Below are 16,166 nucleotides of genomic sequence, written 5' to 3' on the forward strand. Positions count from 1 at the left end.
CGGCGCGCTCTGATTACCGCGAAAAGAAGAAAAGAGTGTACTAAAAATAATCGTCCTTTGTTGTGGCTAAAGTGTCGTTCTCGGAATGCGCTCTTATTGAGTATGATTTATGGCCAAAAGGTGTTGCCAATGCTGCAAAATACCACTAATATGGGACCCCAAGAGAAATCAGCTTCAGTTTAGTTTTCTATGGTCTTGGTTTGTAGTTAATATCGCAGGGAGTACGTGACTGTAACCTGCATGCGATAGGGCACCATTTGCTTATCAACTCGGACAGGTAATTACAATAAACGACTTGGTACCACTCGCACTATCGAGCACTCGGAGCAGAAGGTACACGGCAAATGCCGCTGCAATGCTGAAATGTGCCCAGATAAGAGCCAGAGCGCCTATTGTTGCCATTGATATGGCTTAAATGCACTACAAACTACCGTCTAGTGTCTGAGTGTTAAGTGTTGAGTGTTTACTGTAGATTCCAGATTCTACCGTCTGTCATGTCAATCAGCTAGTTCAAACAGTTCTCGATAAGCAGCCGGTGTCGCTGCTACGGCTACGTCTATCACCTGCGACAGGACGCATGCGCCGAGATCCTTTGGGCAAACAATCGAGCCAAAAGGATTGCTACCAATGACAAAATGAAATGAAAGGACGTCGAGCAGGAAACGTGCTTCGATAATGTCCTCTGGCAGCTAATTAAATATTTGCGTTTGCCAAAGGTGCAAAATTTTCTTTGATACGAATTGATGGAATATTAGGGGCGGGTTAAGAGGAAGTCCTTTGAAAATGAAAGTGGAACCTTCCACTCATTGTTTACCTATGGAAAGGTGTATTTCGAGCATGCTGAACTCGATATTGTTATAGTGTATAATGTTGGGGATTTTGAAATCAAATATATCGAGCAGAGTCCAATGATTTTGAAATATGAGCGCAGGAGCGGAAGGAAGAGGGACTTCCTAGCATTGAAAACAATTGGGAAATTACTTTTGTCATGTTTGAATTTTTATTTTTATAAAAATATATATCGATGGCTTAACAACTATCAAAAGAGCTTAACATTAACATTCGCTAAACGTAATAAAAATGTTTGATAAATAATACAAGATCAATAAAAACTATGAGCTAAATGCTTAAATTTGGTCAAATGCTGTCTGATAATCGTGGCAAATTTACAAGAACTTATGGGCTACAAATGAAATAAATATGGTATGCTAAGAGCTAGAGTCTAGGGGTATAGCACCAAAACCGATAGGATCTTAATTTAACTATGAGTTGGGCCGATATTATTGTCTACGAGTTTGGTTTGGTTAGGTGTAATCCTCGCCAGCGGAATGTATGTGTGTGTGTGTGCGTGTGGAGTCTGCGTCTGATGGCTGCCTGTTCCCCTCGACACCAGTCTAGACAATTGTAATGGTGCAATTGGAGCTGGTGTGCTTGTTGAGCAGGGACATGCGCGAGAAGGACTTGTGGCACACCTGGCAGGCGTACTTCTTGACGTCGACGTGCGTCTGCTGGTGGGCACGCAGATTGGAGCGATCGGCAAAGGAGCGCGGGCAGTCGGGGCACTGGAAGGGCTTCTCGCCCGTGTGGGTGCGAATGTGGCCCTGCAGCAGCCAGGGGCGGGAGAAGGCCTTGCCGCAGATGGGGCACTTGCAGGGCAGCGTGTGGGTGCGGATGTGCATCTTGAGCGCTCCGACGGTGGTGTAGAGCTTGCCGCACTCCTCGCACGAGTGCTGCTTCTTCTCCTGGTTGCACTCGGCGGCCGGGCAGTGGAACTGGCGGTGCTTGGACAGTCCCATCGAGGTGGAGTACATCTTCTGGCAGTTATCGCATTTGTAGCGATAGTTTTTGGCTGCAGCCGAGGCACCGGAGCTGCTGTTGTTGTTGCTGCTGCTCGAGCCGGAGCCAATGCTGGCCGCATAGGAGTAGTTGGCGACGCTGCTGCTGCTGCTGCTGTTGCTGCTCTGGCTGCCGGCACTGCTGCGCGCCTCGTCGAAGAGGTGGAACAGTGCTGGGAGCGGAATGTCGTTGCGCACCGAGAGATCCTCCGGCTCGGAGCTGGCATCCGAGCCAGGGCTCGAGGGCGGCGTCATGTGCTGGTAGCTGTAGACCGAGTGCGGCGAGGCCAATGAACTGGCCGGCGATGGGAATGCGGCGGCATTCAGATGCGGCTGATAGCTATTCCACAGCGCTGAGATCGGATTGCAGCCGGCGGCCAGCACGAAGGCCGACTGATACGGATTCGTTGTGTAGCCGGCAGTGGCGGCGGTCAGGCCACGCATGTGTATATCAGTGGGCTGGTAATCCTGGCTGCTGGGCTCGGCGGGCGGCGAGAGCAGTGCAGAGCTGAGCGGAGAGCTGGCGCGGCGTGGTGTCACTGGCGTCTTTGACAGATTCAGCACGTATTCACGCTTCGCCGGCAGCTCATAATCCTCGAATTCAGAGTCGCAGGCCTTGCGCTTGAGCGACAGATCCTGTGGCTGCTCCTCCTGGTATTGTGGCTGCTGCACTGGGGCAAACTGTGAGCTCTTGGTCAATGCCAAGGCCTCCGTTTGCGGCAGCTCCTCCACAAAGACGATGGGGCGTTTCTTCAGCGGGCAGCTCTTGTAGTTGGCGGCCATGTCGTCGATTGTGTGAGTGTGTTTTATGTTATGCTAATGCTTGAGTTGTGGATATGATCGTTTTTCGGTAACGCGTAGTTCCGTAGCACTAGAGAGAGAGATTGATGCGAGATCGAGCGAGTTGCTTACTCAACGAACGATGAGGTTGCTGTGACAGGTCGAGGGCCGAGCGAGCTCTTTTATATGCTCGGGGCTGCTGCTGCTGCTTCTGCTGCTGCTGCTGTTGCTGCCTGCCATTTGGTGGTGGTTCTTCTTCAGTTCACACACTCATACACGCACACTCGCTCATGTGCCGACGCAGGGCGCACGTGTACGTCGCTAGGTAGCAATAGCAGCAGCAGCAGCAACAACAACAACAACAACAACATCGACGACACACGCACACACACAGCGACATTTTTCCCATACCCTTATTGCGTGTTTCCCATTTGCTGCTCTCTCACGGTGCTTGCCCTCTCGCTCGCACTACCTGACTACAATTACCTGACTACGTTCTCGGGCCAGCACTCGACAGAGAGTTCCTTCGGAACTCAGAGCATCCAACGCAGGCGCACCCTCAGTTAATGTGTCAAGCTCCCTGGCAGGCGCTACGATCAGCACTCGATAACTTATGACAGCTTCTCGCTTACAGTGCTCTTCCCCTGCGTCTCTCTCGTCGACCTCATCGACTTTTCTCGAGCTTCTCCTGTTACCCCGCACACATGTACATACGTGCTGTAATAACTCGTCAAACCCCGAGCACAGTCCCAGTCCCAGTCCCAGCACCATGTCAATCTCTCTTCTAGCAGGTATCGTTAGCATCCACGGAATTTGAGTTTCGCTTTCAACCGCCTCGTTTCGCCAGCTCCGTGCATTGGGTTTCTATATTTAGGCGTTGGCATTTTTCACGAGTCAAATTGGATTCCCGAGCTACGCATTGGGGTAGTTTTTGAGGCACATCTGCCACTGGGCCGGTGCCTCAGTCGTGGGGCGGCAAATTGAACCTGAGCTGTGCCGGCATTACAATTGACATTGCACCTATGTATGGGTATATAAATAGACGATGCGACGCCTCATCGAGTATGTTAGCTCTTGGGTGCACTTTATGCTAACTTATTATCGCTCAAGTTCCAGGGATTGTTTGACTAGTTGGGAAAAGTCTCCGTCTCTGTATGTGTATGTACACATATATCCCACCTTTGACTTGAGCTTACCTCATTATACGACATAAACAACGAACCCACATCCCCTCGCATCACGCTTTTCACATGTGATCAAACACTGGAGAGGCTCGGCTCACACATCCTAGAGACTTCCTGGTTGGGAAAACAGTTCAGCCCGCATAGCCAAGTTCCCAAATAGAACATTCTAAACTGATTTCCCAGCCATCAAAAAAACCAAATCACACGCATTTTCCCCATTGCTCGCCGTTTCCCAGGGCAATGTGTGAAGACCGATGAAAAAACCGAAGCAAATGTAGCAAACCCAAAAGTTTTGATAAACCCAACCGATGACAAAAAGTACAAATTTCCGAGTGCTAAAATTCCAATTCCCAAATACGATCGCATTCCCAGGCTGAGACTGAGGCTGACCAATCGCCGCATTCGACTCTCGCCGGGACCATGGGTGTGATGGAAGATGCGGCAAGTAAGGAAAACGTATTTCCATTTTGTATTTTCCCTATGATGGATTTTCCTCTGTGGACAGGCAATCACATACGCGAACAAACGTCCGGATATGGATCAGCTATGGATTTAAAGTAATTTCCCAGGTTATCCAATTACGCAGTCAGCGAAACTCAAGCAAAACAAGCCACGATTGGCCAACGTCCGAGCGACGGCGCATCGCAACTTCGGAAATTCTCGCTCGCCCAGCAAAGATGCCTCCCGATCCTACCTGACGGGCGTTCCCGACCATTTCGGTTATTACGTGTGTTATTCCGCACAATTACCAACCATGGCATCCACAGCCAACTACCTAATGATCACTATTCTAATACTCGACGCGGAATTGCCAGCAGGACACCGCGAAATAACCCGCGCTCGAACCCGATTCATTCATCAGGCGGAGAAACCCAGGAGTCTTGTTCGCCTTTCGAAAACCCTAGCACTTGTCGTCCTGCAATTGTCAAGTACCTGCTGGGATTTGGGCCGGGACTAGTCCGCTCATTAGCATTAGCCTGGGATCAGTGTATCGCGATGTTTCCGCCAACCGCACTTCATTCATCAGGCAGCGCGGCCGGAAAAACCCTTTTTCCCGTCGACGATCTTTGCCTGATGCCGTTAGAATATATGCAGGTGCGCCTACGTTTTTCCAGGCCCTGTTGTATTTTCTGCTTCTCTTTTGCTATTTTTGCAGACAATGGGCCCGTCCCATTTTTGCACCTTGTCTTCTCAGCATTTGTTGCAGTGCACAATGCATTCTATAGGGTATTGCTGGGTATTGTTGAGAGAGCAGTAGAGGTCGACAGATAAACAGAATAAATGGAGCGAAAATGGAGCAGAAGATGCAGGGAGTAAAATTCCTTAAGAGAGGAGTATAGGTTTGCTCAATATTCATGAAGAAATCTCTCCAAAGAATAATAGGATATGATATGATAGCAAAACTTCAACTGAAATCTTTAAGTCTAATATCTGTTTGTATTAAATTCAAACTGGAAACTAATTTAATTTCATATAATATAAGATATTAAGCTCAATTAATCTAGATTGTAGACTATAAACTTCCATAGTATATGAAGTTCTCTCACCTTATTCTCTCCGCTGCTCTCTCTCTCTCTCAGTTAGTGCAGCTTGGCCCGGTGCACTGGCACACCTTTTGCCAAAAATAGCAGAAGAGCGAAAGAAAATAGAAAGAAGGGAACTGGAGAAAACAGAAACCACCAAAGAATACAAACTATGGCCCAAGATATACGATGTGTGATGTCGTTGACAATGAATGGTTGATTACTACCCCCAGGCCAGATCCTCAAAGCAACTGCAGACCTGATGCCAGTTGTTGTTGTTGCTGTATTCTGTATTTTTTTTTTTGCACAGACAAAAGATCTTTCAATCCATAAATCGAAATCGAAGCCAACAACAACTGTGCGATGAGCATGAAAGAAATAGAGAAGGAAGAAAATCACTGCCACGGGCCTAGGACCGGGTGCATTGCACAATCAATAGGCCTTAGGACCTCATGACACAATAAAGGACAGATCGACAGACAGACAGACAGACGGCCAAAGATCGACCGACTGCGCAGACACATTGGAGTAAATGTTTTGAAAAGCCAGCGAAAGGAATTGCTTCCAGGAATCTCTGCTATCGCTGCCGGCGGCGTATCAATGTCCTTAGCCAGAAGAAATCAAAAAGTTGGATCACCTGGCCGCATCGAGCTGTCTGTCCGTCCGTCTGTCCGCCTGTCCGCCTGACTGTTTGTCTGCGATTATGTGCGGGTGCCGCTTAATGTTTTGGCTGCTACCTGTGATCCATTGTTCTCGCCAAATTGTGAATTGTGAATGGCCCCGCAAAGGACGCCAACCCCCAAAGAAGCTTCTCTCCCCTGTGCGCTGTGCGACCTGTCACCTGCCAGCTGCCTTGACTCCCGCTGCCGCGACGCATTCGCGCAGGTTACGTGCCTATTCACGCTTCGTTATCCTGTCAATGCGTCCGCATTATGCGCATTGTACGTCAACGCCGTCCTTAAATCGAGCTCGCCCGTCTCCTGATTCCACAGCTTCTTCTTTATCTCTTTTTTTTTTTAGTAAGCTGACTTTGTATGGCATATCCTGCTCCGGCTCCGACTAAGCGTGCTGTTTAGCCTATTAAACGTGTCTCCCAAATGAAGTGTATAAATATTTTATAATTATGTTGCGGTGATTATGACTTAGGGAAAAAGGAAGAAAAACTTATTTTACGCCTAAGATAAAAGATTTGTATATCGATGAAGAAAAATGAATAGTACAAATAAGTAAAAGGCATAATTTTTAGAACAATTATATTCAAATTTATATGGGAAGTTACTCAAGAATAGGAAGTTATTAGCAAATTGGCTAGCAACGAGAAAAATCGTTTCGGATATCGTAACAATAATATTGCTAGCAGCTTCATGTTAAAAAAAAAAATAAAAAATAAATGATGCGGAAGAATCTGCAGTATAGCCACAATTTCTTATATGAAACGATTATTAATCACACGTTTTCTTGAGCTAACTTTAAAATAAAAGAATAAAAATGTAATTTAAAAGAAACATCAAATTACTTATAATCAAATAAATGATACTATGAGTACGCCATAAATTTAATATAAATAATGTATTTAAGAAAAGATAATTTAGCAAAGCTTACAATCCTACTTAAAGCCAAACCAGTTTCAAAAAAAAATACAGCTGCAGTATAACTGTATATTTAGTCTTCACAGATTTTAATCAAAAACCCTGAAACCACTTCTTCAGAGTCTCGCCTACATTAATGAATCTAGCAAACCGCAGCTGATGCAATCGCAAAGTTACTATAAACAGAGTATTACGCCCCTATTAACAGAATTTTTAACACCTTTCGTCGGCTGCAGCAGGACCTAATGCCAAATCAGAGCTAGATGGAAAACAGAAATACCCAAAACAAAAGCAAAAGTACGTTAAAGCAAAAAACTCATTACACCGGTCGGGACGGGCCCAACAATGCAAACGGGATAGCAAGGAAGCGGCACAAGGATTGCATCTGCGCCGCTCGGGCAGGCAGCACAAATCAGTTTCTGTCAACCGGGCCGAGTCGGATGCTGAGGCCGATGTAGATGCTCGGCTAATGCTGTTGAGGGTGTTGGCTGGCGCGTTGGTGGCTTGGCATTGACAGCTGCTCCTTTGGCGCGTCTCGTCAGCGTCTTGGCCAGGGATTTCTACAGTTTTTTTTGGCAAGACGTGCATCTGTTTGCACAGCCACAGGGCGAGTGAGAGAGAGAGAGAGAGAGAGAGAGAGAGAGAGAGCGAGAGGAGGGAGAGCGCTGTGCTCGGACGTTGACTTGCATCTGCAGACGCACAATGGGCACACCGAGCATAATTCAAGCAAAAAGGAACAAAACATCAGGATCGTCATCAAAATAATCACAGCCAGAGCGAGCAGAGGCGAGGAGAGAAGCATGTGACAAACAATAGTGCACCACCACCACCACGATCAGCATCAGCATCATCATCATCATCATCATCAGCTTCGGCAGTCGCGCCAGCGCCTTGCGAGATTTTTGGCGGCATGCCGCCATCATCCACGAAGGCATCCTTGGCACGGTACCTGAGCCGAGTCCTTTGTTGTACCTGGGCTGCCTTTTGATTTTGATTTTGCATTTGTCGGATTTCATATGGCATAAGCCCCCGCCAGGGCAATGCAACCGCAATTGTTTGCTTCGCTTCTTTTATTTTTGGCATGTGCACAAAGGTAGGTAAATGAGTTCCTTTCCGATTTGCTCTCGTTCTTGTTATGCAGATGCATTTCAATAGATCGCACACAAATTGCATAACAGCAGCTGCTGCCCCATCGCTGTTTGCAAAATATTTTTGCAGGTGGCTTCAAATCGAATTGAAATTATCGCTGGCCAAATAAAACTTGGAATATGTTCATATGCAAATAACTTAAAATTTACTTCATTAAATTTGAATTGTCTTCCTTGAAGTGTCGCTTAGATTAATTACTGAATACTCTATTCCCATGAAAAAAGAGAAAAAAACAAATTTGATTCGTGGGAAAACCCAGAGAAATCCAAAGAGTCCTTCGTAGAAATTGCCAATCCTTTGAATTGTTAACATAATGTGCCCACATTAACAAGCCGGACGTTTACAGAAAATATAAAAAACAAAACATGAAAATAGTGAATTTCGAGGGAAATGCAGCTAGAAAATTATAATGAGACAACAATGAGCCCAGTTGACAAACTCGCGCATTTACAATTACAAATCACACAAGTTTATCGAGCAGGAGTCGGCTGACAAATGATCAGCGCCGCCGCACTTTGATGGGTAGGTAAGGGCAGGCCATGCGATAATCAATAAACGCGTTAAAGTGAGAACAATCAATCCAGCACGTTCTAACGATTTACATGTCAACTTGACAGACAAACAGACAGGCAGACAGACAGAGAGATGGACAGAGAGACCCCCCAGCTCTGAGCTCTGAGACAATGGTCAGAAATTTGGAGACTGGCGCTACCTAAATGTATATACACATTTATATAGATATACTTAATGTGCTGGCGCAGCGTGTGTGTCCAGGTGTCCCTGCATGAATTTCACTTTCATTTGTCAGTGGCGTTTGACACCTTGTTGTACAGCCATTGCAAGTTGCGATACCCATCTGAGGGGTACAGACCGAAGCCCACCTAGCCGCTCTCAGTGGTGTGCAAACACAGTTGTGTCGGCTTTCAAAGTTGCCCTGCCACGACTCCTGCCCGCCTTGGCCTCAGCCTTCGCCTGTGCAATCCACAAAATTTTGATTATGCTCGCGTGATAATTATGCATGGCAACTTATGGGGCAATCGCATCACAAGCTTCTGGACTGCGTCTACTATCTACCGATGACAATCGGTTTCATTGTTTCCGTTTCCCACCACTCGGCTCTGTATAAATTGCGTCTTTGGAAAAAAAAAATGGGTCTGGCCTTCTTGCAGGCCCCACAGAACCCCGTCTCATCCCCCGTCCCCCGTCCCCCGTCACCGTCCACGTCTCCCTTGCGACGTCGCAACGTCTCATTCGACAACCGGATCAGCCCGACCAGACAGTCAGCTGCATGGCAGACCGTGCGGCTGGCAGTAAATTTGATGGTTTAACTACACTCGACAGTTCTGCTATTTAACCTTTTGTGCAACGCTTATCGAAGCTCTAACAAAACCTTTCCGCATCGAGCCCCCCCGCGTAACCCCGCCCCTGTCCTTAAACGATTGCCCCACGTGCGTTCTGTTGACTCGGGTCTGGCCCTGTTTTTAGTGAATCTCTGTTTGTGTGTGTGTGTGTGTGTGTGTGAGTTTGTGTATATGTTAATTCATGCCAAGTGTTCCGATAATAAATAAGCGAGTCCGTTTCTCAAAATCGACCGCGCTATTGAGGGTAAAGCTGATCGTCGCTCACAATATTATGATAAGGTTCACATAGTCTTTAAATAACAGCATGAAGTATTACTTAAGAGTGAAGTGATGAAATTTTAAGTAATATTTGTCGAAAGGATAGCTGACAATATAATACAATATAAGTAAGTATAAGTATATGCATATAAGTATTATATACTTATACGTATATACGTATATGCTTAAAACAAATTGTAGTTTTATCTTTGAAAGAATCAAAGATTTTAGGAAATATCCTCAACAAAATTTTTCTATTTCTATTGTATGACGGGAAGACTTGTTTATATTTTCTTATATATTATGAATTTCTGACAAAATTTCATTAGGCAGTAGAGGAACCACACTAATCTCATTTGAACTAAGAAATGAAGGGTTTTCCAAAGGCTTAAAAATGTATATACCTATCTTAAGATTACTCGTATATATGTAAAATAATATTAGATGACACTTTTTCTTTGAAGTGTACTTGGATTAAGAAAATATAATTTTTCCTATGTCACAATATAACAAACAGTATTTATCACATATTTATTAATCTTAGATTTAAAATACAATACAAAAGAAACCGTTTACATATTCTATAGCATCACAGTAACATTTTCCAATACATCATTATACTGTATAGTTTCTTATATATTTATTTATTATTGTTCCTAAATAGACTTCCATGAGAATACATTCAGATTTAGCATATCTGGCTATGGATTGTGTCTAGTTATTAGTTCTCAGTTGGGCAGGCTTGGAAGTTTTTCTCATTTATTTAGTCTTTAGCATATTAATTTACATGCAAGTCCTGTATTGAGGCCCCTCAAAATCATTTAACACATAGAACAATATAAAATTCGTATAAATTCAATTTCGCAAGAGAAAGTCTTATCGATCGATTGATCGATACCAAGTTTTGGCAATTCGAATATGGAGGAATATTCACGTGAACCCTGCCCCTATCGCATTGTGGATGACTCTGGCGGCGCTTTTGCCATGGGCTCCATTGGCGGTGGCATCTTTCAAGCGCTGAAGGGATTCAGAAATGCTCCGCAGGGCCTAAGCCGTCGCCTGGCGGGCAGCATGATAGCTGTGAAGGCCCGTTCGCCCGTAATAGCCGGCAATTTCGCTGCCTGGGGCGGCATGTTCAGCACCATCGACTGCACCCTGGTCCACTTTAGGAAGAAGGAGGATCCGTGGAACTCCATTATTAGCGGTGCGGCCACTGGTGGCATTCTGGCAGCACGGAACGGTCTGGCCTCCATGGCGGGCAGTGCTATCATTGGCGGCATTCTGCTCTCCCTGATCGAGGGCGTTGGCATACTCCTGACGCGCATCTCGGCCGAACAGTTTCGAAATCCAGCGCCACCCATGGACCCGCAAGAGGCCGGCGTTAACATTCTGGAACCGGATGCATCCAAGGGATTCGGTTTCGGCAGCCGTGCACCGAATGTTAATTCCTAAATGAAAATTTCTTGACAGTTGTAAACCTTGGACCTCCTACATCCCGACAAATGTGTGACCAAGCTATCCCTCAAAATTATTTTTAACTTTTAAACCCATTCGGTTAACGTATAATACACGATGATATCTACATCAGACGAAAATTACATATGCTAGAGACTATGTTTGTTGCAGAGCGTTCATTATAGCTTTAAGGTATTTTATTGTGGACAAATTTAAGAGCAGCTAAATTATCATCCTAGTCTGATTCCCTATTAACTTGAAGGTGAAGAAATACTAATTGAATGTGGTTTTATCTAAAGAAGATTTCAGACGTAAAATTTCAAGTATTTCAAGTATGTTAGAGAGAGAGAGAGAGGTAGAAAAATAGAAAGAGAAAACGAAGGAGAAAGAGAGAGAGAGAACTACTTCTATATCTATGAGACAGAATGTGTATAAGAAAGAATAAGAATTAGTATGGGAAAGAATGAGAATTAGAAGAGAGTTACGTCTACTGCTGAAAATACTTACTAGTGTCTTATATGATCAGCCGAGAGTTGAATATAGTTAATGACTTTCTCTTTATCTATAGGAGATTTCCAATTTAATTTTTGAACCATATCCAGTTTATTCTATGACTCTGAGAAATCGCAAATCAGAAAAGATCTGTAGAGCTCATAGACCAGCTAAAAGTCTCTTTATAAAAAAGATGTATGAATATTCAAAAATCTCAAGAGCAAAAGTAGTTTATCCACATACATACACAAAAAATCAACACAATGTATTTCTGCTGGCATATATAATAGGGCATATTCTTTTCCAATTACCACTCAAATGATTAGATTGACAGCTTCTCAGGGTATCCTGCTAGTATGCAAAGGACCAGTCAACAGGTAGTTAACTGGATGTGTGTGTGTCCGCACACACTTGCCACGCGTCAGGGGCAACAGGCTGTATTTAATATTGGCAAATGTTTACCTGTTGCCGCTGCTGCTGTCGCCGTGTTTACCTGTCGCGCTGGCTGGCAGCGAGTCTGAGGGCATGCGCCTGCGCCGGCGCATAGAGTCAAGTGCCGCTCATTGGCTCGCCATTGGTGGTGGGTGTGGCATTCGCATTTACAACCTGTGCACTCGAAATGACCACAGATGAGCTGACGGATGCAGCGAGAGCGGCTAATTGTGATCACAGCCCGGCGGCTACTGTCCCGGCCACAGCTTCGCCTCGGCTCCGTTGGCAGCTTCAGGTACTGCGTGCGTGGAGAGTCACAGTTTTCCCAGGGGCTGTGCAAAAAACCAATGGCAAGGATTTCCCTCACACATGGACGGCGGTGGGAAAAAGTCGCCTTTGCCCAGCCCAGTTATAAAATCGCTCTTTATGATAATGCTGCTAATATCGAGAGGCAGCGACGTCAGGGAATACCACATGGAAATTTTTTGAATAGCCAGCAGACAGCTTGGTGCCCGGCGACTGTGGGAAGATCCTATAGCACGAACCAACAAGCGAACCAACGGCGCAACATATGCAACTGTGACTCGTGTGTTTTTCTGCTATTATTTCCTTTTATTTTTTTTTTGGCACTTCGTTCCCATTTTCTAGCCAAGCGCCGGTGTTCGCGTAATGTGTGAAATTTGTGTTCCTTGCTGAAATCCCTTGGCCATGGAACACGCCTGGAACCGGCGCTACGGGAAAAGCACAAAGCAAACGAATATGTACCGTTGAAATTCACATTATCATGTGGCACAACAACAGCAATGGTGGCCACAGATCGCACCTTGGTACGTGCTCTGACGGATGCCTCTAGTTGGCCTTTCTGCCACTGCGACGACGAGGCTCTGTTCAAATACGACGTGCCACGTTCTACGTCCTTTGGCCATGTGGCGTCGCGCTTGTTTTCCCAATTATCTGTGAGCATACGTTGGCCAAGAAGGTAGAGGCGCTAGAATTTGTTTAGCGAGGCGCTGCTGGAGTTTACATTTGCTGGAAATTCACATCTCACATCATGCCATCAGAACAACACATATGGGAAACCAAATATACAGTGAGGCTCTTACAGGGCTGTATTAACTCGAAGAAGATCTAGAAATATAGAGGGATTCTAGAAATCTTCCTATGTACTATGTTAGTTATAAACTTTACCGAAATGAGACAAAGGAAATATTAATGTTAAGAATGATGCAGGACTCAAGTTTAAAACTCAGCTTCATAAAATTAAAATTAATATAACGCAAAACATAGAAAATTTTTTAATTATAAATATTAAACAATTTTTTATTTATTATGAATTTATATTTTTTATAAATATAAATAATATATTTTTTTAATTTATTATTTAGTTTATTTTAGTTTTTTTTATTTCACTTAATTTATTTATTTTATTTTATTTATTTATTTTTTTTTTTAAATATTGTCGAAAATTCAAGATTTTAAACATTTATTTTCATAATTATGAAAGCAAACCCCGGTGAACCCAAACCCCTCTTACACCTATGCCAACAGCTTTAGATAAACTGAGATTTCAGAAATATTTTATATTTACACATTCAAGCTATATAAACATGCATTTAACCTCAACTAGAATCCATCAGGAATATATCTAGAAAGTGCTAATAATATGAAGTAAACACTGCAATGCCAGCTCAGCTCTCACACCTATGGCAACGCCTGGCGAGGCAGGGCAGGGCGGAGTAGAGAGGGCATGCAGGACGTCAGAGCAGGCGCAGTGTGCATAAGTACACATGTTGGACATGTGCTAGCCAAGCGACAACACCTCGGAAGATGCTGGAACAGCAACTAGAAATGGGATTGGTAATGGGCTCAGACTGGCAATCGATATTTTTTCTTTTCTGTTTTATTTTATTTTATTTTTTTTTTTTGCATGCTGCGCCCGCATGGCGCTAAATGCAAGCCATTTGGCATGAGACAAAAGGTTTGGGAATTGTTTTTGGTTGTTTATACCGAGAGATTTCGCTGAGAGATTGCCGAGATGTGCATGTGTGTGTGAGTGTGTGTGTTGGCTGTAGATGGGCGAGCCCGCAGCTAGCCTTGGCACATGTCAATGTCAAACATTGAACCGCATTCGAATCGAACGATGCGCATTAAAGGAATTTCGCCGACTTGATGGCACCTTTCGATGTGGCTTGCATTAGAATTGTGTTTGCATTTTGTACGCATTTCGTATGCTCGAGAGTCGGCGCCAAATATCTCATGCATATATGACACACATTTCGTATAGCTCCAGAGTTCTAAGCAGCGAGCCCCAGAGTTCTGAGCTCTGAGCTCTGAGATCTGGGAGATCTGCAAGCGGAATGCATTGATTACGCGTATTCGCGTATTGTGTATTTGGGCATTTAGAATATCTTATGTGTTTAGCGCATAAATTAACCGACTTCGATCCATCGGTCCGGTCAGTGGAAGTTCAAGGTGTCGTAGCCTGATCCAAGCTATTGCGACTACTGTACTACACAATGCCCCAGCAGCACGAGCTGGCCCTGAAATAGCGCTCGGTGCAATGCACCCTGCTTTGGAGCCATGCCTGGACACGGGACACTATACACTGGACAACGGGACACACGGGACAGGGTGGGGGTTATATTCGTATTGCAATAGTTTTGCGGCGCAATGACTTTTTGTGACAAAATACTCGTCCGCATGGCGACTTCTAATTTGCATCCGATCTGAGCTGATCTGATCTGATGTGAGTCGATCGCATCGATAATCGTTTCTCAATTTTCGTCTGCCGCTTCATATGCATGCAATGTGCCATCCGAAAGCTAATTTGCGTATTTTTGGCTGATGAAACCAATGAAGTCATTTGTCTCTCTATCACCCGCTCGCTCTTCATCTGGGTCTTCTCACACGATGATTGAAGTGCGCTTGCTTTGACCTTAGCCCAGTATTACAACCATCATTTGTGGGGCAGTTCCATTGAACTCATCAATATAACATTAATTTTACTCGATGACAAGAAAATGCTAATATCACAACGCAGACTCAGCCTCAGCTTCAGCCTCAGACGCAGACTCAGCCTCAGGTGTGTGCTAAAGCTGCATAACCAAACGGTTTCTTGGAAACTGCGACATTTCCAATGCCAATGATACGGTCTGGGACTTTCCTCGGCAAATGAAAGTGAAGCTCTTTCGCACTGGAATTACCCCAAAAGCAACTAGACTGAGCTGAGGACATATAATTGCATATAGCTGGAGCTAATCTGAAGCTGAACCTTGACATGATAACTTGAAGAACCCAAAGGGTGTCGATATATATGGGGTATGCTGTTTTATTTGAAGATTAAGTTAGACTATAAACATTTATGTTAATAATTCACGGTTTACTTCATGTAAAAGTCGTTTCAATATAAATATATATATAAATAGACTACTAGAAAATAAGCTAAGCTTGTCCTTGCTAGCTCACCTTCATATAATTATTTATATAGAAAAAATAATTCTGGTGGAATTTGATTTGTCAAAGAGCAAAGCTGATAGACAAAACTAAAATAAATGAACATAATATTTATACTACATATATTAGAAATATATTGTTCATAAAATTCCAATGAAAAAGGAGTATAATATATTTAATGATAATTTAAATATATATTAAAATTATATAAAAATGGTATTAGAATGGTATATTCCACTTACAAAGTAAAAACCTTATGAACAAAAATAATTGACCGAAAAAGTGAGATATACAAAAACAACATGAAATCTTTTCATTTCTGATTATAGATGCAACGAAATCAAGTATTCTGTCTGTTAGTTCAAAGTCCGTTTTAGTTTGTTATATAAATAGTACTTGATTAGACTCTAGTAAAAGCAAGCAAAATGCCTTCCCAGAGGTCTTGCCTTATGCATAAAGCTTCAACATTTATTATGTTCTATGAGTCGCACACTCTCTCGACTTGGCAGTTGAAAGACAAAAGTTGAATAAACGATTTCAATCACAAGTTGAAAGTCGCAATTAATCTTGGCAGTTGCACTTTCCTAAAAATATATTTGCAGAAGACAATCCGCTGATGCCTGGCCATTGCTCATCATGCCGCACTTGGTCTCCA

General features: G+C 44.0%; 2 protein-coding genes across 2 annotated transcripts; one reads left to right on the forward strand and one right to left on the reverse strand.

Annotated features, from left to right (window-relative positions):
• Positions 1-977: 977 nt before the first annotated feature.
• On the reverse strand, positions 978-2,954 carry sna (snail). The gene has a single exon (XM_030382794.2). It carries the CDS (start codon positions 2,616-2,618, stop codon positions 1,395-1,397), a length of 1,224 nt encoding a protein of 407 aa, XP_030238654.1. The 5' UTR covers positions 2,619-2,954; the 3' UTR covers positions 978-1,394.
• A 7,371-nt stretch (positions 2,955-10,325) lies between these two features.
• Tim17b2 (Translocase inner membrane 17) lies at positions 10,326-11,277 on the forward strand. The gene has a single exon (XM_030382818.2). It carries the CDS (start codon positions 10,598-10,600, stop codon positions 11,129-11,131), a length of 534 nt encoding a protein of 177 aa, XP_030238678.1. The 5' UTR covers positions 10,326-10,597; the 3' UTR covers positions 11,132-11,277.
• The last annotated feature ends 4,889 nt before the right edge of the window (positions 11,278-16,166 follow it).

The sequence above is a fragment of the Drosophila navojoa genome, chromosome 3, assembly GCF_054131105.1.
Source record: "Drosophila navojoa isolate 15081-1374.11 chromosome 3, UAZ_NAV_1.0, whole genome shotgun sequence".
NCBI classification, from domain to species: Eukaryota; Metazoa; Arthropoda; class Insecta; order Diptera; family Drosophilidae; genus Drosophila; species Drosophila navojoa.